The sequence below is a fragment of the Solea senegalensis genome, linkage group LG14 (genome assembly GCF_019176455.1).
Source record: "Solea senegalensis isolate Sse05_10M linkage group LG14, IFAPA_SoseM_1, whole genome shotgun sequence".
Classification (NCBI taxonomy): Eukaryota; Metazoa; Chordata; class Actinopteri; order Pleuronectiformes; family Soleidae; genus Solea; species Solea senegalensis.
In genome coordinates, this window is record NC_058034.1 from 1,692,133 (window position 1) to 1,718,244 (window position 26,112).

Below are 26,112 nucleotides of genomic sequence, written 5' to 3' on the forward strand. Positions count from 1 at the left end.
AAAAATCAAATGAAATTATTGCTATTATTTCTTAGCATATTGTATTGTTTAATATATATACAGTACTGTATGCATTATATAATATAATTATAATAATACAATGTGGGTGGATCATTTTGTTCAGGTGATCAACTGGAACCTGGTGTGTTTAGATCTAATCTAAATTGTGTTATTGGGTTTTATTTTGCTCACTTAGTGCACAATTGTTTAAAGTTTTAAAAATCATTGAACTGGTTTACTTATTTATTCAAATCCATGGAAGTATACCGCACGTATAACAGCGTCATCAACGCACAACACACAGGCTGCGTGTGCAGCTCAGATTTTGGAACCACACGCAAAGAGTGCGTTGGGTGCGCATTGACAGCACATGCGCAAACAAAGCAGCCTATAAGCCCCGCCCACCAAGCAGAAGAAGTAGTCGCCAATGATAGTCCTCCGAGCCTCGAACGTGGCATGTGCGCAGAAGTATACCAGGGTCTTTAGAGCTTCACTTTGAATAAGAAAATGCAAATTATTACTAAGACACTGTGACGTTACTGCCCTCTATGGTTAGAAAAGAAACAAAACAATTCATGCAATTTATAGTGTTACATTTGTATCAATATTCGTCAAGCACTGGCTACTCCGGGGTGGTGGGAAGGGGCCCACAATCAAATTCTGCTCAGGTCCCGATAAAGCCTTGGGCCGGCCCTGCTCCTGGTTTAAATATACACAGAAATACAGAAATAAATATTATCCTGGGAGCACAGACTGTATCTCCACTTGCACCATTATCTCACAATGTTACTGAAAACATTCATGAATCTACTCCAGTTTTAAATGTAGAACTCCTTCCTGGGGTCAAATGTCACATGAAGCTGAGTTTGTTTGTGTGAGTGAAGAGTGAACGTGCTGCTGCAGTGAAACACAGTCTGCGAGGTAATAATCATAATAATGATAATAATAATAAACATCACAATAATAATAATAATAATAATGATAATAATAATAACAGAGGGAGAGCTCGGTGATTGGTGAGTCGCTGGGACCCTCCTCTCCTCGGTAAGATGGCTGCTGCTCACGCTGCTGCTGCTGCTGCTGCTGAAGAAGTGACGCAAGCCACGGTTTACGCTCAGTCCTCGAGCTCCTGAGCTCAGCAGCTCTCTCTCTCTGTCTGTCTCTCTCTCTCTGTCTGTCTGTCTCTCTCTCTCTCTGTCTCCCTCTCTCTCCCTCCAGCGCAGATCCCGCCCGACTCTCAGCCGGAACTAGACCGCCGGGCTCTCCTCCAGTCAGTGGACCGAACGGAACCGGTTCCTCCGAGTAAGTACCAGCGTGAATCAGTGTCACGTCTCCTCCAGGTGAAAGCCACTGGAGCGTGACTGTCTCTCTGTCTGTCTGTCTGTGTGTGTCCGCTCCTGTCTTTTGTGGCTGTTTCCTGAGTGAACCGTGATTCCCCGGCGCTTCTCTTCGCTTCGCCCGCAGCTTGTCGATGTTTTTATTGTTTCTCTCTTTGCGCCGTCACTGCTGCTTATTGTGTGTGTGTGTGTGTTGTAGTCTTAGCGCCAGTGAGGCTGCTGTTGTGGAGACAGATGTGGACATGAAGTGTGAGTCAGTGTTGGACAGTGTTGGACAGCGTTGGCACTGCTTCACTTTCAAATTTCCTCCACATCCTGGTTGGTTGTGTCCAGGGCTCGAGGTGCGATAATATGCGATATTATCGCGATAGAAAAGCACTCGCGGTAACTTGATGAGGGTGAATTTTCACTTTTTGAATAATTTGTGAATGTTTCACACGAGTCTCTTGTAAATGTTGTCTCACATACATGTACAACGTCCAGTGCTATTGATTTATTTTGAAATGCCACAAGGGGGAGTCTGCGTTTCTCCAGTCGTTCTTGAACAGAGGTGTCAAACTGGTGGCCCCCAGGCCACATGTGACTCCCCAATCGCTTACATGTGGCCCACCACTTCATATCATGTAAACATGTAAACATGTTTACATGTTCCTTTAAACACAGCACGTGTGGCTGAGACACAGCTGCCAGTGAGGTGGTACAATATAAGACTAAATAATCATTATATTAAATTATATTAAATGACATATATATGTCAGCTTGTTTGGTGTTTTAATTACAGTTGGCCACGTTATTATTTACTTAGTATTTATTTCTTTGATTTTGATATGAATAGATTTATTTAGCATCATAAATATGTTGATATTGTGAAACAAGCATTTTTCTGTGAAATGGCATCATGAATGTCTTTATCTTTATAACGTCATCATGGAATGTTGTGTTATCATTTTAAGCCCATATATTCACACACATTCATATCATCATATTTTGTCTCTTGACCAGACTCGATGCTGATTGGCCCCCAGGTCATTTGATTTTGACACCCCTCTTCTAGAACCTCATGATTTACATTATTTCAATCAAGAGCCAAAACATTTATCATGATTGTCTTATTGTTGAGCTTTTATTGTGACATGACAACATTTTGAAATGCTTTGTGGTAAAGTCATCACTGTTCTGCGTAACATTAAAGCTGCAGTGCGGAACTACCTAGCAAGTGGTCTGTCTCCCAAAGGGTGGAGCTTAACACCCTGCAGACCACTGATTGGTCCTCACAGAACCATCACTTCTGGTTGACAATGGACCTGTCCATGGTGGACCTGTCCAGGGTGGACCCCCGTCTTTCACCCTATGCTTGCTGTGATTGGTGTTAGCCATGCGACCCTCATGTGGAGGATAAGGTGGTAGACAGTGGATTGATTATGTCATGCATTATGACACAGAGACAATTCAAGGCTGTTTATTGTCAGCACGCAGCTGTGTTGACTGCGTTGTGTTTGTCGTCTTTGTTGAATTAATTGGCAGGCTACAGTGTGTCACGCTGGAATGATGTCACACTATTTACATAGCTGATGCATCAGGGAGACAAACTGCACTAAAACGCAGCTTCAGTTCATCACTTTCTTCTGTATCGGTGAGCTTGTGGAAAATGTGTTGGGTTATGGACAGTCGTCTATGTCATTGGCTGATAGATTGATTGATAGATAGATACTTAATTGGAAATTCAAGTAATAAAAAATGTAATTGTACTAATGAAGGTTACAACAGCAGTCTCCATGATGACTGGATTTTGACGATAACTAGTTGCTGTCCTTAAAAAATGTGATTTTGTGAAAATGTGAAGTATTATTTCCTTTTAAACTTTACAAAAAAATAAAACAAATATAAATATAAAGACTTATAGCTGATCAACAGTGTAGAAACATTGAACTCTGGGTAAACATTCAGATACACTACTATAAGGTAAATTACTAATCAATCAGAAAACTATTTCAAAGACTTAGTTGCAGGTCTGGTGTCTCCATGTTTTCTCTCTATCAGCATAACCACATGTGGCTAACCTGTGTGGCAGGGAGGATGCTGGGGAGAGGTCATGTGATCACGTGGGCCCACTAGTGGTCATGTGACACTGAATCCTGCTCACTGCTGTCAGTGTGTGTCATTTAAATACTCGATAATGTCAATTTGCACATCTTCAAAACAACAATCACAATATTATCTTAGACCACCCCTAATTGGAGCATATTTTCACACGTTTAAATCACAGTTATTTTGATTAGGTCATTTGATAATCGTGACAGAAAATCTCTCATGCTGCTGCTGCTGCTGCTGCTGCTGCTGTCGTCGTCGTGAGAAGGCTGTGTCATTGTGGGGAAACACTCAGCAGAAGGAAGGGGGACCCGGGCTGACATAAGCTACAGGCCGTTAACCATTGTGGAAATCAAACTGTGTGTACACACACACACACACATACCAATGTCTGCAGGCACACTCTGCCCACAGCGCTGCCTCCCCCTGTGGGAAACAAAGCACCCACTGTCTCCCCCGTAGCACAGCTGGACACAGCTGTTGAGCAGAGCTGCAGCTTCTGGATCAGCAGGACCGAGTTCTCTGACTGGACCAAGAGGCTGCTGCTGCTGCTGCCGCCGCTGCTGCTGCTGCTGCTGCTGCTGCTGCTGCTGTACCGTCTGCATGTTTACCCGTGTGTCTGTCTGTGGTCGTGAGAACGTTGTTGTCAGCTGGGACATTTTGGCCAGTCCTCACACCTTCAAATGACCTTTTATGGATTAAGACTTGGTTGTGATGCTCTTGCCCTCAGTGAAAACATGGCTACCTCTGCAGACACTGGGACAAACCACTCTGCAATAGCTCAAGAATATTGCTGCTTAATATTGCTTAACATTCCCAGGCTGGAAAACTCTTTCTAACTTTCTAAACCACTCACTCCACACACCAAAGTCGTTTTACATCCCAGCACACATGATTTGTTTATCCACTGCTGCTTTCACCAGGTCAAATGTGTCATTGTGTGACTTGGGTGAATCCAAACGAAGCATTTCAAACACCAAAGTCACACAAACCTTCCAAACTAGGCAGCAAGCGAGCAGCAACTCCTGTGTTCCTGTGAGCTAATAACATTGATTTCATTGATGGACTTTGGTGCGGGAGAGTGAGCGGGTTACAAACTTAAAGGCGGTCTCATGGGGGAAGTAAAGCAACAAACTCTTATTCTTAAGGGACAGTATATTTAGTGTAGTTTTTATTAGGTGAGACTTTTGTTAAGTGCATGAAATCTGTTTTACTTCATTTAATCACACTGAACGATGACTTGGTGATTTGACTTGTGTGAGGGTTAGAATTAGGTTAGGGTTTGAGTTGAGTCGGTCACTTAGTTAGGTGATTAGGGAAAGAACTCAGGTGCTGTTTTGTGTATACAAGTGTCCTCTAGGACTGGTAGTTGTTTGGTCCACAAAATGTCCATTGGTGTTTCCCAAACCTTGAAATTATGATTTTTTTGTTATATAGACCAAAGAAGCCAGAAATTTAAGCTGAATTCGAGTATTAATCTCCTGTATAATCTTCTGCGGCTCTTCCCTTGTGTTGATCCTTACATATAATTAGGGTTATGTATGGGAAAGAATCTGGTGATATTATACATGCATATCCTGGCACAGAGGGGAATAAACAACATATTGTCATACTATACCTTATATATACAGTATGAATGAATGATTTCCCTCCCAAAATAGTCTATGTGAAGAAAAACTTTCTTTGTCTTTCTTTCTTTGGAGAGCGTCTTTCTGCTCTGATTTGACCGGTGGACTGTTGGACTCTTGTAAGTCACGCTCCCGCCTCAGAGTGAAACAGACACTGCTTGATCATTTCAGGGAGATTCACAGCAGCCAAAATTAGATTTGAGATACAAGCTCATTTGCAGCTCATTAGTTAAAATTTCCCCACTGTCTTAGACATTATTGCATTACCTCACCTAAATGGGCTTCATATGCTGCGTTTCCATCATGGTATAGTTTGGTTTAGTGCAGTACGGAAGCCCTGGGTCAGGGTTGCGGTACCTTGTGATTCGTGGGCTGTGCCCGATCACATGCCACATCAGCGAGGTGCGTAGTGTGACATTGCACCAGTGCGATGACAACGAACGATGACATTGCACGCAGACAACAATGGCTGGCTGCTGTTTGCTGGCACCTTCTGCTTATTCTTCTTCTCAGCGGTAGAGTGACGTTTTTAAAATGGTCTCGAAGTCGCAAGGGAGTGACCCAATCAGCTGACTGTCATAGGTGGATCCGGTCTAGGGAAGGTACTGTACCAAAGCAAACGCGCGATGGAAACACCGCTATAGTTTTCCAAATGCTTCCCTAGACTAGATGCTGCGTCTGAATGTTCCGTATGGCTGTTATAGATTTCCCTTATGTGATCAACAACAGACCATTACATCCATTTTCTGAACCTGGTGTGATAATGGGCTGGTGTGGCTGGTCACGAACAGCAGCAGCAGCTTCCATCATCAGTGTTACACAGGTTGTCATCAAGCAGCAGAAATCCTGTGAGTGGCTGTAACAAGCCCCACCCTGTTTGATTTATCTGTCTGTCTCCATCCATCTGCCCCTCTCTTCTCTCTCACCCTCCCTCACTTGCTTACAGCATGTGTTGTGATGAGTCGTTGCTCACATATGGCTTTTGTTCCGCTCGCCAACAGACAAGACTGAAAAGCAAGAGTCTCACTCCTCCTCATTCCCTTCTCTTCCCTTCTGTCTCCTACACGGAGGCAGGAGAATCTATTCTTACTCATCCTCTCTCCCTTCCTCTTCCTCTCAATCATCATCACCTCGTCTTTTGACCCTCTCCACCTGGGGCCTCTGTCTACCTTGATCTGGTTAACTGCAGTTGAGGTGATTTGTTTGGCACCTGTTGGGTGTGATCAGGGCGGCTACGGCTGATATGGTCCATAAATATTATTTAAATATTTTTATGTCCTGATGTACGACATGTATCTGGATATAAAGCTGGACACATGAGGAGTTTTCATTTTAGATAGTTGAGCTTCTCAGAGGAAGTGTTGTAATACACTTTAGAACTAAATAATATATATATGTATATGTGTATATATATATATATATATATATATATATATATATATATATATATATATATATATATATATATGTGTATATATATATGTCATTTCTGTATATGATAGGCTACTACATGTATTGAAATAAGGTTGTCACCTGTCATTTTAGATGATATTCTTGACTAAATACCATAACATCAGTACAGCAACATTCTTAAAAACCAGGAAACAACATCACAGATGCTGTATCTTGATATGATATCAAATATCCAAGGTAACTCGTGATGCAGTGACTGTGATATCACCAGAGTTGCCATGGTTACTACTACATGGGTGTCTTCTCTGTCTTGGCGTGGGAGGGAGTTCCCGTGACGTCTCTGACATCGTGTGTGTGTGTGGGTGGGTTTGTGTCCTCGCTCTGTGGCAGAACTCCGCACTGTACCGTGTGGATGAGGTCGTCTGTATTGTAGCGCAGGAAGCACAACGCCAGCGCAACACGATCCCTCTGCAAAATGCTTTGTCCGCCTGCACTAAATAATCTGAGTCCGAGTCGACAGTCGGATCAGTGGAATCCTTCACGTCGTCTGAGTCGGCAGCGGTTGACTGTGAAGCCTGAGTGCACGTTCCTTCTCCGTCTGTCACATGACACAGCCGAGTGTCTCTGTGTCCCTGACTGTGTTTACGGTGCACGTGAGTCCACTCAGGGTGAAACACACAGACAAGGTCCACTACTGACTTTATTTTATTCCCTTATCTCTTGTTGTCAGTCCTGTGCTGACCATGTGAAAGCATGTTTTTCCATGTCGTCCACAGATAAGAAGGTCTGTGACAGGATCTGTGCAGTGCAGGCCCATTCCTTCACTATGTAACACTCAGTCATAGTCTAGTCATTTAATACAGAGATGAATGATAGTGGAAACAATTCTCTGCTTTGATATGTGTCATTGTTAACGCTGCAGTGCATGTTGTGATGATATTATTCTGCCTCTGTTTGGTCTTTGTAAACAGAAATGATGCAACATTATTAGTCCTTCATCTGGAAACTTACTCTGTCAGACCTGACTGAAGGAGCGTTTGTTGTGTATACACTTGCAGCACAATGGCACGTGGTGGCAAGAAGCATTAATCTCATGAAACTACTGAAGGGCAGGAGTAATATTCACTTCTGAAGTTTATTTGTGTTTTCAGTTCTACTGTGTCTCACTTGTATGTGCATGTGATGTGTAGTGCAGTGTTGCCTCCTGTGTACAGTTCAACAATGTCGGGCTGGGTGACACAAGCTCTTAAAACTGCTGTACTTGTTTTTGTCTGGGAAAGTCTGGTCACTGCTTCTCCTCTGCCGCGCTCCCCCTTCACTTTCATAGTCAATGTTTTTCTGACACCGTTGTAAACATCCATGCATCCATTGTCTCCTCCTTTACCATCACTCCTGGTCATGGATCAATGTCAGTGCTGTTTGACATGCTGTTGCTTCTGTGTTTTTCAATCCTTGCAAATTCATGTGTGAATTGTCCTCATGTCCCCACTTTTCTCACTTGGTTTTCCACCATTGTTCTTTCAATGACGCACTCTGCCTCTTGCTTCTTCTGCTATGGTTTAAAAGAACATGAATGAGATTTAGTGCCATTAAATGTGACGTAAATCTCCAGTTGCTTGACTTATTCATGAGACTGGTACGAACATCATGGTTGCATTAGTTTCAAAGCCCAACACCACATCATCACTGAGGGAACATGTTGGGGTTTAAGTATTTATTTATTTATTTATTTATCATTATTGTTATTATTATAATATTTTTTTTGATTAGACTAATAGTAAAATTATTAAATTAAATGAACAGAAGACAAATCATTCATTTCAGTTGCTCTAGGCGTTGCTCAGTTCCTCAACACAAAGAGAATATTTAATAATAATTTTACGTAATAATAAGTAATAATAATAATAACAATAATTCACCTTTTTTTTTACTTTCAAGGGAATCAAGTAACAACGTTTATATTTTAGTTAAATTTCACAACTAAACACAATTATATAATTAACCAAGTTTCTGGAGGAAAGAAATGTTTCGCGATAGAAAAAAAAGACTTTTTTTGCACACAGTGATTTATTCAAAAATAACTGAAATTTAACCTTAATGCTTAAGCACAACTCCTGTCAGGTGGCTCTAAATCCAAATGTGTTTTGTTTCTTTTTAGTCTAAAAACTGTTGAAGGGTCAATGGAGTGAAAGGTTTCCTTGTTTCGTAAGATCAGAGAAAACACTGGTTTGCAGCTAAAGAGAAGAACACAAACGTGGGTATATGACTTTCTTCTGCTGTGGTAATCTCAAAGAAATATTAATGATGGCTTTCTTTTATTGTTAACAATTCAGATAAGTTTGGATGAGAGAACATACGTAGGGTTGACATTGTGTGGCTGCTGTGTAGGAACAGATCTGCTCTTTCATCCACGTGACAGTCGTGTTAAGGCCCTGGACACATCGCGCTTAACGTCCATCAAAGGCAAAGAAGGACGACGAGCGTCTTCACGTTGACATCTGTTGGGGAAAAGTTGCACCCGTGAGCTCATGAGCAACCAGCATGTTCTGTTCTTCTGAGGAAGTAAATTATCTTCCGTACCAGCGGGTGGCAGTAGACTGTGTCCGTCCATAGACGACATACATAAAGTTGACGCGCTCTTCCAGTTTTCCGGTTGACGACAACCTGGAAGTAAGAATATAGTGAATAGCCACCAGGAGGCAACTCAACTGTTTACAAAAATAACTTTTATAATAGAAAATGGGGAAAACAAGCTTCTCACATGATTTATAATGTCAGTAAATATTTTCCCGAGGAGTTAATGGTCTTAGTTGCTAGTTTCAGGTCTCCTTTAATAGCACATGATGTTAATTTTGGACTTGGTGTTCCAGTTAACAGGAAAATAAATGATAAAACGTCTTCCAAATGAGCCTCAAGACATGAGTTGAGATTCCTATGGTAATGTAACTTGCTTGGTGAAGCGTCTACGTGATAGTTTTGATGGATGTTTTGATGATTGGTAATCTCCTACAAACCAAGTCCAACAATACATGTGTTAAATCCATTTTAAGGTTCCACATGTATGTAAATAAAAAGAAGCTAATCCTTGGACGAGATCCACAAGCTATTAGTTGACAAACAGATTATAAGTCTCTGTCTGACTTGGTTGTGTGTTTCATGTCTGTGCAGGATGAAGTCATGATATCATTAAGCAGTTTTTCACTCACTCACTCACTCGCTCACTCGCTCACTCTTCCAGTCGTTGGATCCTGCTCCTCACCCACCGATCACCCCAGGCTCTGACCTGCTTTTACCTCTGTCACGACTGCGAGCAGCAGAACAGAGCGCTGCAGGAGAGAATGAAACAAGCACGACTTCTTGCTTTTTGCTCTTTTAGGGAATCTGTCTCGCTCTTGAGAAGTTGGTGGTACGAAATGCCAGCCGTCAGTAAGCCTCAGAGGAGACATTTTATCCTGTCGCCAAGTCTGTATTAGTGGAACAATCCATTTTTATATGGTCTGGTTCTTCCTGCAGCGAGACGAAGCTCAGTGCAGCTCGGATTTCAATTAGACTACTGTGCACACTCTCTGAGGTCTGACTACTAATAGCAATCTGAAATGTTTTTGCTCACCACTTTACACTTTCTCTCCTTTTTGTTTTGTCTTCTGTATTGTGCCGACCTTTTGAAATTTCAGCTCCACCGGTTTTTATGAACCCAGAGTAAAAAGAGTGGCCTAGTGATTGTGTGTGTGCATCAATCAGCTCTGAGTTCTTGAACACCTCATGTCTTTTATGTGATATGTGAATGCCCCTTCATTGTAAGTCAGATGGCTGTGCAATACAGCGCGAGAGAACAGAAGGACTTGTGTACCTACAACCTTCCGCTGCGACCATCTTACATGACCACTGAAGCCTCATTACAAGAGTGAGAAAGAACAGCACACAACAAGAGAGAGAGAGAGAGAGAGAGAGAGCAAGAGGGAGAATTGAGAATTCACTGTCCATCTGGCCTGTGTGTGTTGGCACAGGTTCGCAGGCTTGTCAGACTGATGGAGTGTTTCAAACTGGACATGAGGAGGAGAGATGCTGCATTCGCTGCATGGTTAGAGCAAATACTGTGGCGTGTTGGCCCAGGAGTTCTTCTGAAACGTACTCGTCACACTGCAGCACTCAGCGCTGACTAAGACCGTAGCATTAAAAAAAACAAAAACAATAAGTTTGTTAAAAGTAATGTTGGCGATCCTGAAAACACTGAATTCAAAAGTCAAAGCCCCTTTCTTCAGACTTCCTTCGCCTCCAGAGCACTGGATTCAGTAAACTTTGGTACTTTTCGGTGATGCTAAGGTTTTTGTGTACTTGTTCAATGGACAACGTGATGATGAAAAACAACAAATACTCTAAAAAGCTCACAAAGACATGAAGTCAACCTACCAGTCCAGTAGAAACAGGGCCACCATGTCAACACTTTGCAGCCTGTTCTGGGCACCAGTTGTCGCCACCATTCAAATGCAGCAGCGATGTTCACTCAGGTCTTGTATCGCTCTGCATCAGCAGTAGCTTTCCCAAAAAAAAAGGTCTTTCGTTTGTAACCAACTCCTGTTGTTTTCTGCCATAATGTTGATGCAACTGTCTCGTTGGATTTAGCAAGCTAGCATAAGCTCTGGGGTTGTCTTCTGATGACACTAAGAGGGTTGCATGGGGGGAGGAGCCGGGCGATGACAGTTTGATTGATGCATCGCGATGCAATTCATTTGTTCAGGCCGTTCAATATGATTGGATGGTGTTTTTACAGCTTTATTATTTTATTCTTTGTGACGATGCATTACCTCACTGGTTACAATCGGGTTGTGAAGAGGATTTCATGCAACACAGTCAAAAATGCTCCACACATGATCTCCCACTCTAACTTTAAAGAAATGGGCCAAAATGTTGTCATGGCAATAATTCATCAAGACTTGCGTGATATGATTTTTGATATGCTGTCGATTATTTTCTCGATTAATCGGTTGGTTCCATAAAAAAATATTGATCGGTGTTTGTCAAACCTGGAAATGATGATGATGTTCTCAAATGTCTTGTTTTGTCCACAAACCACAAAACTGTCCACAGTTTAATGATTTCTTTGTTATCCAGAGCAAAGAAATGAAGAAACTATTCACATTTTAGAAGCTTAAACAATCGAAAATCTTGTTTTAATCGTGGAAAAAGCTTCAAATTTAAAAAGCTTTTAATTTAGTAATCGATTCATTGATGAATTGTTTCAGCTCTACAATTGGACTACACAGAGATGATAGTCAGACATTTCAATACGGCACAGACGGACATTCACTTTGATTTCAATATTGATTTTAAAACATTACCAAACCATCATGTGCACTAACACGGTGACCTGTATTAAAGTGCGGCAGAACCTTTGCTCTACATCCTCCTGTCTCATGATGACCGTGTTCTAAGATTGGAAGGTTAGATAGCGTGTCAAATATAAGCATGAAACTATGATTCCAACCACAGACATCATGCTTCGTGTTTGTGTTACTGTTTCTCAGAAGTGCTGACAAAGTACTGATGCGTTGATTGACATGGAAGAAAATTCTTTTGAACTCATTTAGAGATGAAATATTCAGATGGTAATATTTTCGTGGGTAATTCAGATAAAATCATCATACTTGTATAAGTGAAGGTGGCAGCCCTGTTTGTGATTGTGACTCTTATTTCTCTTTGGTTGGAGGCTTCCTGTGTGGAGTCTGCTTGCTCTCACCATGTGTGCGTGGGTTTTTCCTCCCACAGTCTACACACATGCAGATTGAGGTTAGGTTAATTTGAGACATCTACTAAATTAATTAATTGTGAGAAATGGACTGATATATTTAAAGGTTACATACACACTACTAGATTTAGATTTAACAATGCATACATTTAGCTGTGGTGACCTGCATGCACTTCCTGAATGTGTGTTTTTATTTATCAGTAGTGACTTTACCATCAGCTGTAGTAAAACTCTCTGAATCCAAGCGAACAAGTGCAGAGGAGAGAACCAGCTTCACATTCAAAGCCTGTATTTGTAGGTGTTTGTGTATGGATGCAGATCATTTGCAGTAGTGTGGATGAAGCCTGTCTTACCACCTCAGCTAAGTATTTTTCTGGGAGTGGCCGAGCATTTCTTTGACCAGCTCTGTCACTCCAGTTTAATACAGAGCAGCAGAGCCGGGCTCAGCTCAGAGGGGTGAAATCTTCTCTGTCACAGAGTCTGCATGGGTCACACCTGTTATAGAAGACGTATAGAGACTCAGAAATGATACACAAAGAAGGAAATCAAATCTTTCTAAAAAAAAAAGTGGTGCCGCATGATGCCTCCCTTAACGTCTTCTTTCACTTTTGCCCAGCCAGTTTTTCAGGCTCTGTGGTCTCTCTCTTTTCTGCCTCTGGCACAACCCTGTGTTTGAGAAACCTGTGCACGGGCTGTACACTGCTCAGCCTGTGTGCGCAACGTGTGTTTATGCAAGCATGCACGCTCACATTTCCCCCCCTTGAGTTGCTCCTTCGACAAACTGACTTGAAAAGGAGGCTTGTTCACACAACTGCGACTAGGTCATGTCCCTCCTCCAGATATGCAGGCATGGACAAGTCTGTGTGTTTGCCAAATCCTGTTCATTTGAAGGACTTGGGTGTTTGCCATGTGTTAAGGAGGCATCTTGGTCTTAACTTGCAGTGAAAACCAGTTGGAGCACCTTGTGCCTCGTCAGGTTTATGTTATCATTTTTGATACTCCATGAGATGGCTTATGGAGTCAACCCTTGTCAGAAGGCTCTCTGCCAAGTGTGTGTCGCCCGAGATGATGAAAGACCTGTTGACTGACATCATGGCATTATTCATATCTCTAAATTAGGCTACAACTTGGCTTTTGGGACTCTGCCCTGAGATGAATGTTAAGCATCTGGACCAAGTTGCAAGGATTGAGAGGTGGTAGTATGCCAGTTGGTATTAAGTGCTCCTATCCTCCTCAGGTTTTTTCAGATCATGTTGGCTCAGCTTGTGTGTGTGTGAAGGTCTTAGCTGACTTGCCAGACGAAGCTTGTCCCATTGACACACTTTGGCGTCTGCAGGAGCAGACGAGCCCAGAGTAGCACAGTCCAGCTTTCCTGCGGGTTAAACAAACACCAAGAAACGCCCCGCTGTGGTCGTGCATGTGGCACCGAGTGTCTCTGAGTAGAGCTCAGTACAAGCGAAATGTGTACGCTCTGATCTCATGAGATAATATTCCTGATCCTTTACTTATTATTCTTCCTTTATTGTTTTTATGTTTTGCGTCTGTTATGTGAATCTTAAAACTCAAGTTTTGAGTTGTACATTTCAGTTTCATTTGGAGATGTTTTTCTTAGGCCTGTAAAACTCTGTAGATTCTACAACCATCGGAGAAATGAACACGGCTTTGTTTGGCAAACGTTTGTGTTTTTGTACTATTTTGTACACCAGTAATCACCTTGGCTTCTTCAAACCACACAAAACACCTGTCTAACTGCACCCTGTCTAACTTGCAATGACAAACTTAATAGGAGTGGGTCTAACCCGTGACTAATCACATGACCAAAAGTTTGAAAAACAAAGTCATGAATCAGTTGTCTGTTTATTATACATTATACAAATTACTTGAAAGAATTTACTTTTTTAAATTAGCGCCAAAATCCTGAGGGAACACTCGACTATGAGTATTGGGCTTAATTGATTTATTGGATATTGGACTAGTGTCAACAAGACTCCTGCGTTATCTGATGTACTTATGAATTATACATATATACTAATGCAAAGCGTGTTTACGCACGTTTGTCCTGAAAATGCTGATGCAATTAAAAGTCAGGTTGTAAGAGCACACTTTAAAGCAGAAGTCTGACTGGATCTAAAGACACAGTCCGTCGACGACAACCGAATCATAAATTCTCACCATTAAACTAAATCAGTCTCATGTGACTTAGCGCTCAATAGCAGCAACCAGAGCTCTGGTGTCAGAGTTGATATTGGCAAATATACAAATACTGGAAGTAGAGTGGAGTGTGGGAACTCTCACAAGTATTTAAAGACTTCACCTGGACTTCTTGAGCGTATTGTAGAGAGACTGTTGCCGTCAGCGTCAATTTTTCTTGTTCAGTACCAATATCAAAACCTTGAGTATTGACCAATAGTGACATCAGTTTTACACACTTATACTCGTCTGTTTTGCTTTTTTTTTTTTTTGCTCTGTTCTGACCAAATGATCATTGCGTCATTCTGCACATCTGGTCACATGACATTGGTGGCACACATATCTCTACAGCCTGTGCTTTATGAAGCCTGCGTGTGACATTTAGGGACTTCCCTTCCCTTCAGTACAGATACTGAAGATCGTAGCGGCTCATCTCCAGTTGTGTCATCCCAGATGACGACCAGCGTCTTTCACAACAACCAAGTCACGAGCTGCTTGTTGAATTTCAACACAGAACTGCTTTTTTTGTGTCACTGAAGCGCGTCTCCCTGAATCCTGATTACAGACCTAAATGTATTTATAGATGTATTTGGTTTTGTAGTAGTCTGCCTACTAGCTGCAGCTTATACATGTATACCCCAAGTAATAGCAGCTTGGCTTGCAGATTCACACAGCCTAGCATTATCCCTTCACACAACAACAGCTTTAGGACTGCCGGCTGTATTTTTAGCTCGCTCCCACTCACAATTTGATGTTTCAATAGACGCAAATCAAAGCCCTTCAAACAGATGCTGCCCACGTATACTGGAGACCCTTTGAAAGTTAAAGTCTATGGAGGCTGCTGCTCACATTTCTCAGGACACTTCCTTCTGAGGTTTTCAGGAGGGAGTCCTAATCTAATATTCACTTCACTACGTACACTAATAGCTCCCAGTTAAAAGCTGTTCCCTCCCTGCTGTTTGACTGTCTGTGCCTCGTTTTACCATTTTTTTTAATTTATTTTCAGTCCTCGGCACAGAATCCATCTTTGAGCGTCACGTTGAGAGGCAGATTATGGAGGATGAGTTAGTTTTTGTGTCTCCTTTTGACATAAAGATTCAGAATCAGAATACTTTTATTATCCCGGAGGAAATTGTTTTGTTACAGTAGAAGAAAAAAAATAGCACACAAGTTAAAATTAAAAAAAAGAATTAAGACAAAAATGTGTACAGGATAAACATTATCAATGTGATAATGAATAAATGAACCGGATCCATCTACAGTCTGATGGTCACAGGCATGGAGTGGATGGAGGTTGTTGTCCAGTATTGTCCTTAACTTGGACAACATTCTCCTCTCTGAGACCACCGTCAGAGAGTCCAACTCCACCCCCTCGACGTTACTGGCTTTGCGGATAAAGATCTCCCAGCTCTGTGTGTGTCTGTGTGTGTGATATGATTAAGTTGTGGCAGTCGTAGTAAAGAGCGTCCCAGGCTGCCTGAAGCACACTGATAAGATGCTGTTCCCATCAGGTTACACACTCAGGCCAGAGGTGAAACCATACACAAGTACACACATACAAAGCTTGTGTGTGTGTGTGTGTGTGTGTGTGTGTGTGTCCTGTCATAAACACCTTGTCAGGACCAGTAGTCCTCATGGTGACCAAAACCTGGCAGAACCTAATTACTGAGGAACTGGTTAAGTTTCGGATTTGAATTGTAAGTTAGTAACACAGAGCATCAGTGGCTTCTTCCATGACTATGTTTAAATGTACAGTTTAATATAGAGAGGCTGTAAGAATGTGCAATATAGAGTGTCTTATATCCTGTTTTTCAGCACAAGCTTGACAATCTCATGAAAAAGAAAATTCATTTTCGCCAACTATAGAAACACACCTGAGCAAAAAGTACTCAAATGTTTAAAATTGGATTGAATTTGTGAAATATGAGCTTTTATGAACAAAGAGAAAAGAAAAACGGTTTATGTCACTTTATATCACTATTAAAAAGGTGACGTAAGATTCAGAACTTTGACTCAACAACAAATATTCAGGCTTTAAAAAAACACATTTTTTAAAACCTAAGGAATTGTGTATTATTACCATGGCTGCACCTGTGGCACATATCTGTGCCGCAGGGATGCGCTAAGGGTTGGGGTTAGGCATTGACTGGTTATGGTTCAGGTTGGGTAAAGTGCTATTTTTAGGTTGTCCGAATACATGGAAGTCAATGCAATGTCCCAAGAAGAATAGAATATCCTTTGTTGTTGTCCTCATCTAATGATATATATCCATTTAATAATAACAAATGGTACTCAAAATGACGTCAGTTAAATAAACATTTCTTGAGCAACACTCAAGGTGCATTTTGTGTCTGCATTCCAAACAAACTAAAGTTAATAAGTTATTTATAGATGTACTTTATTTGTAAGCTTTGGATTGTGTCTCCAGTCCAACAGGAAGTACAGGTTGTTTATCATGTAAAATGTCTTGGAGTACCAATTTTAAGTGCATACATAAAGATTAAAACTCTTTCTTTGATATATCAGTACCAGAAATATTCATGTGTATATTATTATTTTTCGAGTTATGTAAAAATAATGATTAAATAATAAATATTAATGGGACAGTAAAACTCTACGCTGCTTGTGTGGCACACGATAATAAGAAGTGACAGGCAGCTAAGTTAATTGCTGAGACCTGTGAACGTGGTGTCACCGCTGTAATGAAGTCAGCCTGTGTGATGATCACCTTCATGCTCTGCTTCTCTCCCGGGAATAAAGTCTCTGCAATTACTTATCAGCTGTGACTGATGGGGGATGATGGTGAAATAAATGGAATGATCCTTTTAAGGTCTAGTGTTGGGCTCAAACAATTACTCGGATTAATCGATTACTAACTTAATCGTCAGCTATTTTGATAATCGATTAAATGGTTCATTTTGAAATAGCATCTCATTATTATGACACAGCATCTCATGACTGTGAGATACTATTTCAAAATTGTGATTTAGTATCTCATAATAATGACCTATCATCTTGTGGTGCTTCTATACTACTGTAGTGTAATGTACAGTGTTGACTGCAGACGAGGTAAAAGTAACCCAGTGAAATCATGTGACCAGGGAAGCTGCACATCCTGTCACTTCAGTCTAGACTCACTGATCACCTGTAGCTTTGTGTTGCGTCCAGAGAAACAGAGGCTGGTGTCCTCTTCCCTTAGCTTCAAACGCTGTAATAATCAGTGAAGGAGAGAGGAGGGGCAGGTGGCGGCGGCGGCGGCGGCGGCGGTCATGATGGTGGCGGTGCTCTTTTGAAGCTCTGCACTCATCTCTCTTGCCATCATCCACCTCACTTATTTTCCATCCTTTCATTTAGCCCGTCCCCCTCCTCCGCGCCTTTGTCGCCAGTGTTTCTGCGTCTCCTCCCCTCTTCCTCCGCTCTTCCTCCGCTCTTCCTCCTCTCACTTATTCCACCACTGCTGCACATTTCGTTCTGGGTGATGGGTAAATCACCGGCTGCCTCTGTTCAGTGTCTGTGCATTGTTCGCGGCAGCAGTCAGATGGGCTCTGTCAATGACGCCGTTTGGCATGTGTGAGTGACACGGAGACTATGTATAGTCTGTAATAGGTCTGAGAGTGTGTGTGTGTGTGTGTGTGTGATTGAGTGATTGACAGTGGCGTTCACACCCTCGTGTCAGCTGCTCTTCTACTTTCCTGTTCTGAATCAGACATGTTAAATTTACTTCACTCAGGATGTGAAACAACAAGCATTTGGTTTAAGAACACGTAACTGATGTTACGTGTTCTTAAACGTGTGTTTTTTATAATAAACATTAGTGGGCTGAGGAATTGACACTGCTTTAGTATTTAATTTGTTTTAAAGCTGCACTAATCAGTATTGTTTTATATCAACAATGGATCAAATATCAAATTATAATAGAAAGAGAATCGCTTGTTGTGATTAACCCACAGAGAATTGTTCTCTAATTTAATTGGATAATTAATTCGATTTTCTAAATTGATATTTTCTGGTTTCATTGGTCCTGTGAGAGTAAATCATCCTTTGACTTTTTGGGAAACGCAATCAACCAATTTTCTGACATTTTGTCGACCAAACAACTAATTGATTCGTCTGGAGAAAATCAATAATAATAACACATAATACAATAGGTAGTTGCAACTCTGCATTACATCAACATATTATTGTAATATAGGCTGGACAGAAGAATTAACAATAATTGTTGTCATTTAGTGATTTAAAAGCTGTACTATTCCTTTTTTATTATATCAACAATGGCTCAAATAACAATATGTAATGGGAAAATAGTTTAATAGCCATTGTATTTGGAGAAGTAGGGCTGTTTTTAACTGTAGTTCTTCCAATATAATGTTGCATTGCATTCATTTTCTGACCAGAAACAAGTTTAAACCCACAATCTCCTGGTTTCCTTTAACTTTCACTCACAAATAAATCTTGAATTATCTAACATTTTTGTGATCGTTGTCAATATTGACTGATTGAAAGCATTTTGGCCAGCGTTGAAGAGTTTGCAGACGTGTTGGTCGTGTTTGCAGCTTCGTTGAAGAGCCGTCTCACTGTTTTGACAAAACACTGCACATTTGACATCGACTGACCCACTTTATTTAAGTCTGCTGGCACCAGTGGAAGCCGCGGTAGCCCAACAAACAGTGCGACACCTTTTGGAGAGGTGGTATCTTTATAAAACCTGAATATCAGCGTTGTTCATTTGATTGTGTTTGTCTTTAAAGGCTCGCTCTCTGTCCTTCACCAGGTGAGAGTGCGATGAGGAGAAGTTTCAGAGAGTGAGGCCATGGGCTGCACCTCGGCCAAGCAGGTGTCGGCCGTGCCCAACGATGAGGAGGGACGCGGCAAGGCCTACAGCAATGGAGACCTCTTCACAGGTCAGTGTAGTCTCACACACACACACACACACACACACACACACACACACACACACACACACACAGGGGATGTCAGTAAAAGATCCACGGCTCCATTTCACTCAGTTAATTGCTCGGCGTAGACTGATTGCCCTGTCTGCCCCTAACAATATATTTCCTTCATTACAGCTCATAGTTCTCCAGCAGAGTATTCACTTCTCCATTTCAGACAATAACTGTCATATAATAATAATTACACTGCAGGCAGTTTTATTATATGGACTCATCCATGTTCGAAGTTTATGTGGGAAGGAGGAAGTAACAGGTTTTTGAAACTGTGGCGTGGTGTCTCTCTCTCTCTCTCTCTCTGTCTCTCTCTCTGTCTGTCTCTCTCTCTCTCTTCCTCAACTAATCATTTTCACTTAGAAATTTGCAGATTTGGCACAAAAGAACATTTCACAGAAGCTGCAGTTTAAAGCAGAACTATACATGATTTTTACACTAACGTAACAGCTTCAGAGTCAAAAAACAGCTGGATAAAGAGTTAGATGATGGACAGATGATAGATGTTTACACTGGTGTCGTAAATAATAACTTATGTTTCAGTGTACAAGACAGAATGTAGAGTAACTTTGACGTTAAGAGATCAGTCAAACTTATTTGACTGAATATGATGACGTTTACGGATTAATTTTGACTGGAAAATAATAAACTGTAGTGAATATATATATATTATATATATGGCTTTAATTATAGCAGACTGTTGTGCAGAGGGAGAGGAATGAAAGTGAAAGTGAGAGAGAGTGAGCGAGATGACGATAATGATGGGTTGAGGGATTAACAGCGATTAAGAATTAGGAGTAACACTCTGGTGTAACTGCTCACAGGCAGATGGATGTGGCAGATGATGATCCACAGGAGGTCCCCCCCCCTCTCTCTCTCTCTTTCCATCATCATCCCTCTCTCCCTCCCTCTGTAACTCTCTCTGTGTCCTCTCCTTGACTCGCTGCTCTCTCTCCTCTGTACGACACGTTCTTCTTATCCTCTCCCCTCAATCGCTCTGCTCTCACGTCTCATTTCCCTCTACGTCAGAACGAGGCAGGAGTTGAGAGAGTGTGAGAGAGAGAGAGAGACGGGAGGAGTGGACTGTTTTCCTTGAGAGAGGAAGGGAGAGTGATGTGTGGTGACGCTGATTCTCTTCTCTTCTTTTTCTCTCCCTTTCCTCAACTTCACTGTCTCATTCAAATTCCTTTCCACCGCACAAGGCCTTGTTCTTCACTTCCTCTCTCTGTCTCTCTATTTTAGGTCTCTGTACCCCCCCAACCCCCCCTCCCCGCTTTTCCTGTCTTCATCTCCCAGTGTTTCTTCTCCAGTTCTTTTCCTCTCTCTCTGGCACAACATTAGGTCAGAACCTTGTGTCCTTTCTCCCTCCTCCTCCTCCTCCTCCTCTTTGCCTCCCATCCTATCCCCCATTCTTGCTGTCATTTATTTGAATGGTAATCCAGAGTTGAGGATGACCTGGATAGTATGGATTAGAGTTATCTCAGGCCACAATAACAACAACACCTCCTTTCTTCACCCTCTCCTCTCCTCTCCTCTTCTCTTCTCTTCTCTCCTCTCCTCTCCTCTCCTCTCCTCACACACCATGCAGTCATTCATTCCCACTTAACTCGCTGCCCTTTCCAACCTCAGCTGAACTTGCTCACGACATCCGGTGTACTTTTTATGATCGAGGCAGAAAAGATTAGTCGGTTCTGGTCAGTCCGCACGCCTACGCACATTAATCTTAGTCTTAGTCCATGCATGATCACACGTATGTGTGTGTGTGTGTGTTTCCATGCACATGTGTGTGTCTCATGTTGGCATATTTAGTTCAGACAGAGAGTCCTCTTCTTGCTTACACTGATCCAGCAACAACAGATTGTCTGCCAGTCAGGACAGCCTGACTGCTGTGTGTGTGTGTGTGTGTGTGTGTCCCAGATATTCCCGGCTTCCCACTCCGTCAGACTCCAGCCACTGACCCTCACCCCCCCCTCCCCCTCCTCTCACGCACAATAACCGGAAAAGGCCGAGCTCCATTACACAAACACTGGAGGACGAAGAAGGAAAATAGCAACACTCTCCACTACATCATGCTATTGATGTGTCTGCAGTAATCGCAGTCGGAGGAGACTGGAGTGCAGATGGAGTCTGGATGAGAGTCTAACATGCACGGTTCACTGTTTGTACGAGCATTAGCGTTGTTTGGAGGCGATGGAGCAGCTGAGTGGTCGCTCACTGAATACATGCGTTCAGGCCACTTCTTAGTTTTTCTGTCCACACGTGCCTTTAAAATGTGTCTCTGACCACGTGTGACCGGATCTCACGAAAACTAAAACAATGAGGTGAAAAATACGATGAAGGGCTTCAAGGTCATGTGTGATCATTCTTTATTTGACATAGAGGATCATTTGAATATTGTGGACACATACATACTGTATATAGTGACGAGTAGAGTTTCCACCGATTGGAACAGTTCGGTTCAGTTTCTAGTAGGAATAGTACCAAAATAACTGGGCCTAACCGGTCCATTATTTGGCACCCTTCCCATTGAGGTACCAGAGTAGAATGTTACGCTACAAGCATCAGCAGTCAGCTGATTGGGCGACAGAAGAACGTCACTTCCTTGCAGTCCCATGGAAGTGGAAGCCAAGGCCTGCAGTCTGTGACGTCTTGTTGAGACAAACGACCACAAACCAAGCAGGAAAAATAGAGCTGATGGATGTAGAGCTGAAACGATTAATCGATTAATCCATTACTAAATTAATCAACAGCTGTTATGATAATCGATTCATCTGTCTGAAGCTTTTTTCATGATTAAAACAAGATCTCCGATTGTTTAAGCTTCTTAAATGTGAATATTTTCTTCATTTCTTTGCTCCGGAGAACAAAGAAATCATTTTGGTTTGTGGACAAAACAAGACATTTGAGAGCGTCATCATTTCCGGGTTTGACGAACACCGATCCACATTTTTTTAAGGTTTTCCTAATTTTATGGACCAAACGATTAATCGATGAATCGAGAAAATAATGGACAGATTAATGGATTATGAAAAGAATCGTTAGTTGCAGCTCTAGATGGATGTCCACCATTGTTGTCTGTTGTGTTGTGTTCATTGCATCAGAGACAGCTGACATCCCGTTCTCTCACAAACCTGATGAAGGGCTTTACCGTCCAAACCGCACCGTGATGGAAACACAGCATTAGTTAAATAGTTCTTGGTCTAATGGTTGAATAAAGGCATTTGCTTCAGTCAGCCAGTAACAGATGGACTATTTTTAAGATGGTCCCACTTTATCTTTTTATTACCGCAGGCAGAAGGCATGACATTTATTTCTGTTCCGAACATTATGCACAATATTAATATTTCTGTCAAAGCCGTTTCCAACTTAATATGTATGACTCTGTGTGTGTGTGTGTGTGTGTGTGTGCATGTGTGTTAGAGCAGGTGTAAATATCATAGCCAGGCTGACGATGGCCTGGAGCCAGAGTGGCTGAGAGGGAGGACACACAGCGTGGAGGACACAGTGACATAGCCGCAGGCAGACAGACAGGCAGGCAGACAGACAGACAGGCCAATGAGAGCTGTGAGAACACACACACACGTTTGCACAGCTATTTTTCCTCGGACACTGCATTGAATTCCATTCATTGGGATCAAGAACCTTAACCATCACCAGTAAATACCCAACCTTCTTAGCCCTCAACTCCTCCATGAGGACTACTGGTCCTGACAAGGTTCACGTCTGTGCCTCATAAAGGTCCTAAAGAGGTAACAAATATAAGAACACACACACACACACAGAGAGGAGAATGTATATGAATCATACCCATACGAGCATAAAACAACACAAGTGTTGATTCATAGACCAAGCTTTATCAGGAATAGAAACAGATTTGTGCACACGCACGCGTGCACTCGCAGTGACGGATGGTACCTTCAGGTCAGAGCAGCACTCCAACCTCTAATCAGTGATGAGAAAGATGTCCACATCACAAAATCATGGCTTCCTAAAATAGTTCTCCCCATTTACCCTTTCATCTACTCTCTCTCTCTCTCTCTGTGTCAAAGCTAACCCAGCATCAGCGTGACAAACACACAAAACACCCCTGTCATTTCTTGCCACACACAGTTTTCAGTTGCATCTAAATTGAAGCGAGGTCTGTGATGTGATGAGTCTTGATTGGTGTAAGCCGGGTCACTTTGATCTGTCCATACTTGTCACAATGACGATTCCCTCACCAGGAGCGGAACGTCCGGCGTGCCGAGCTGCAGCTCACGCAACGATAAAGATGACAGTTGCTGCCTGAGAGTGATTTATATGCAGAGTTGGAGCAGCTAACTCCATATTCATCTGCAGCCATTGGCCACCTTAAAGGGACGCTCCGTTTCTTTCAAGTGTGATTCTTGAGGTGTTGATACATCATCAACACTGACAGTGCTTGTTGCATCACCCTGTGCGCTGCCTTTCTGTGGAGCCACCTGTGAGCCACACACACACACACACACACTGATAATATGGCTGCTGGCAAATGGACAAAAAGATCACCCGATAAAATCTGGCCCTGCTAAATCTGCCAAATCAATATCTTAAAAATATGTTCGTTAGACAGGGTTTGTGGCTCAGTGGGAGGGAGAGAAAGAGAGAGAGAGAGTCGTTTTTCAACTGGATGGTTGTAGGTTTAAGTCACGGCTCTGCTGCTGATGTGTCCTTGGGCAAGACACTTAAAGGAATACATCACTGATTTGTATTTAGCTTTGTGTTACTAGAACTTGAAAAATTCTGCTTCCCAACCTCAGGTTCCCCTGAGCAAAGATGGCGGACACTGTTTACATTCTGGCAATCAGGTCCCGACCCTCAGTTTCAAGGGTCACTGGTGGGCATGTAACCAACAAAAAAGAAAAATGAAGATATTTCTCGACTCAGTGGAAACTGAGGTTGTGAAGCACCATTTTTCAGAAATACTACCCCTACGTTATACTAACCCATTACTATTCTAGTAATACAAAGCTAAATCAGTGAAGTATTCCTTCAACCCCACGTTGCTCCCGGTGGCTGTTCCCACCACTGTTTGAATGGTATGAAAAATGTGTCATCGAAAATATGCTGTATTTACTTTATTTACTTTATTCTCTATGTAATGTAAGAGAAATCCTGACATTTTGTTTTCTTCAGTGAGACAGATATCGTGCAGTATGAAGAGTTTCACAGAATCATGGTATTGTGATATTATTGGTATAGTGGACCATGCACCACACATATACATGGTCCACGATACCAGTAATATCACAATACCATGATTCTGTGCTCATCATTATATCAAGACAATCATATGGCAAAATGTGTGTAGAAATACGTCACATGAACACAGACCATTCACCATAACTGCCACAGAAAGTAAAACCTCTGATTTTACATTACGGCACATGGGCGTTGTTAATCCACTGCTGCCTCCATCAGTAGTTCAAATATGTTGTGAGTTTGAAATCCTTTGTTCAGATTTACGTGACGCAAACTTGCCAAACGAGGCAGCAGCAGAGCAGCAGCTCCCGCGTCCCTGTGAGCTAAAGAGTGAGAGAGTGATTCTTAAGATATGGTTGCATTGTATCTTTTGTAATGTGGCTTAAATCTGCTTTTCCTTCTGTCCATGTCAACAAGGCATGTAGTCAGTGAGAGGGCGTGTCCACAGAAACGCACTCTGCAAAGTCAATGTTGATAATGTGTCAATACGTCATATCAAAAACTGGAACTACCCCTTTAATCTACAGGTTAAGTCGCTTGGAACATTTATGTGACGTGAAAAAAAGAGTGAAGGAAATGTCTCTCCCTTCAGTTTCCTGCATCCACGCCGTATGAGCTGCATGTTTACCGGGTCAATCTGAGCTTGATGAGCCTGTGTAGTGTTATAAAACCATTTCTGTGTACGTGCGTGTGTGTGTGTGTGTGTGTGTGTCTGTCTGTCAGCATGTTCAGACAGGAGCCGCTTTGCGCCGACAAGTTTACATTCCTGAGACAAACTGCGTGAGGTTCTGTCTTTTCTGTGTCTCCTAATCGTTGCCAGATTTTCTCCTTGTGTCTCTCTGAAATGATTGTAAAGCTGTGGCATTAATCTGACACGTCGAGCTCATGTTCGGCTCAGCAGTGACGCACATGTGAGATGGAGAGCGACTCAGCACAGAGACAAACAAAACACACAGGTGATCCGGGTGCAGAGGGTGGAGCGAACTCTTCAGCTGGGTGACAGATATACTGTTCTGTGTATAAACAGACAGACAGACAGACAGACAGGCTGCTGATAAAAATGAGTCCAAAATACAGAGCAGATAAGGTTTTGGTTGGACATTTATGTGTGCATCAGCGCATTGGTCGCTGCTCTATCAGCCAACTGTGCAACAGTCGTGTCGTCAGTGAGATTGCGTTGTTAGGTGTGGTTTGGTCTCAGGTAAAATTGCTTTATGTACAGATTTTATCTTCTTAGGGTTTAACCCTCTGGGGATGACGACATAAAAATAAATGATAATTATAACGCTTTGATCAGCTGCCAACGTGTCTGCCTTGTTTATCGTCAAAAGCACAAAGCAGTTTTTTTGAATTGACTCATCGATAATTCAATCAGGCTCTGTCAGCTGGACTTTGATAAACATAACCTCTGATTGTCACAACACCAGTTGCATGATTTGCACTTTTGTGGGCTGATTGATTAGTTGCATATCACAGGTTATCTTGGCTATTAGTCTGATATTAATGACATTATTGTTTTATGAGTAACCTTGGACCACACGGAGAGA

At 42.1% G+C, this 26,112-nt stretch overlaps 1 protein-coding gene across 2 annotated transcripts in view; it reads left to right on the forward strand.

Annotated features, from left to right (window-relative positions):
• Positions 1–1,020: 1,020 nt before the first annotated feature.
• The window catches only part of zgc:92140 (uncharacterized protein LOC447854 homolog), a 32,538-nt gene continuing 7,446 nt past the window's right edge, over positions 1,021–26,112 (forward strand). Inside the window, exons 1-2 of one of the 2 annotated variants that reach the window (XM_044043180.1) lie at positions 1,021–1,302; positions 19,151–19,303. In XM_044043180.1, coding sequence (XP_043899115.1) covers positions 19,213–19,303 — 91 coding nt within the window. In that variant the 5' untranslated portion in view covers positions 1,021–1,302; positions 19,151–19,212. The remainder of the gene's footprint in view (positions 1,303–19,150; positions 19,304–26,112) is intronic. The other variant, XM_044043181.1, reaches the window with a different exon arrangement.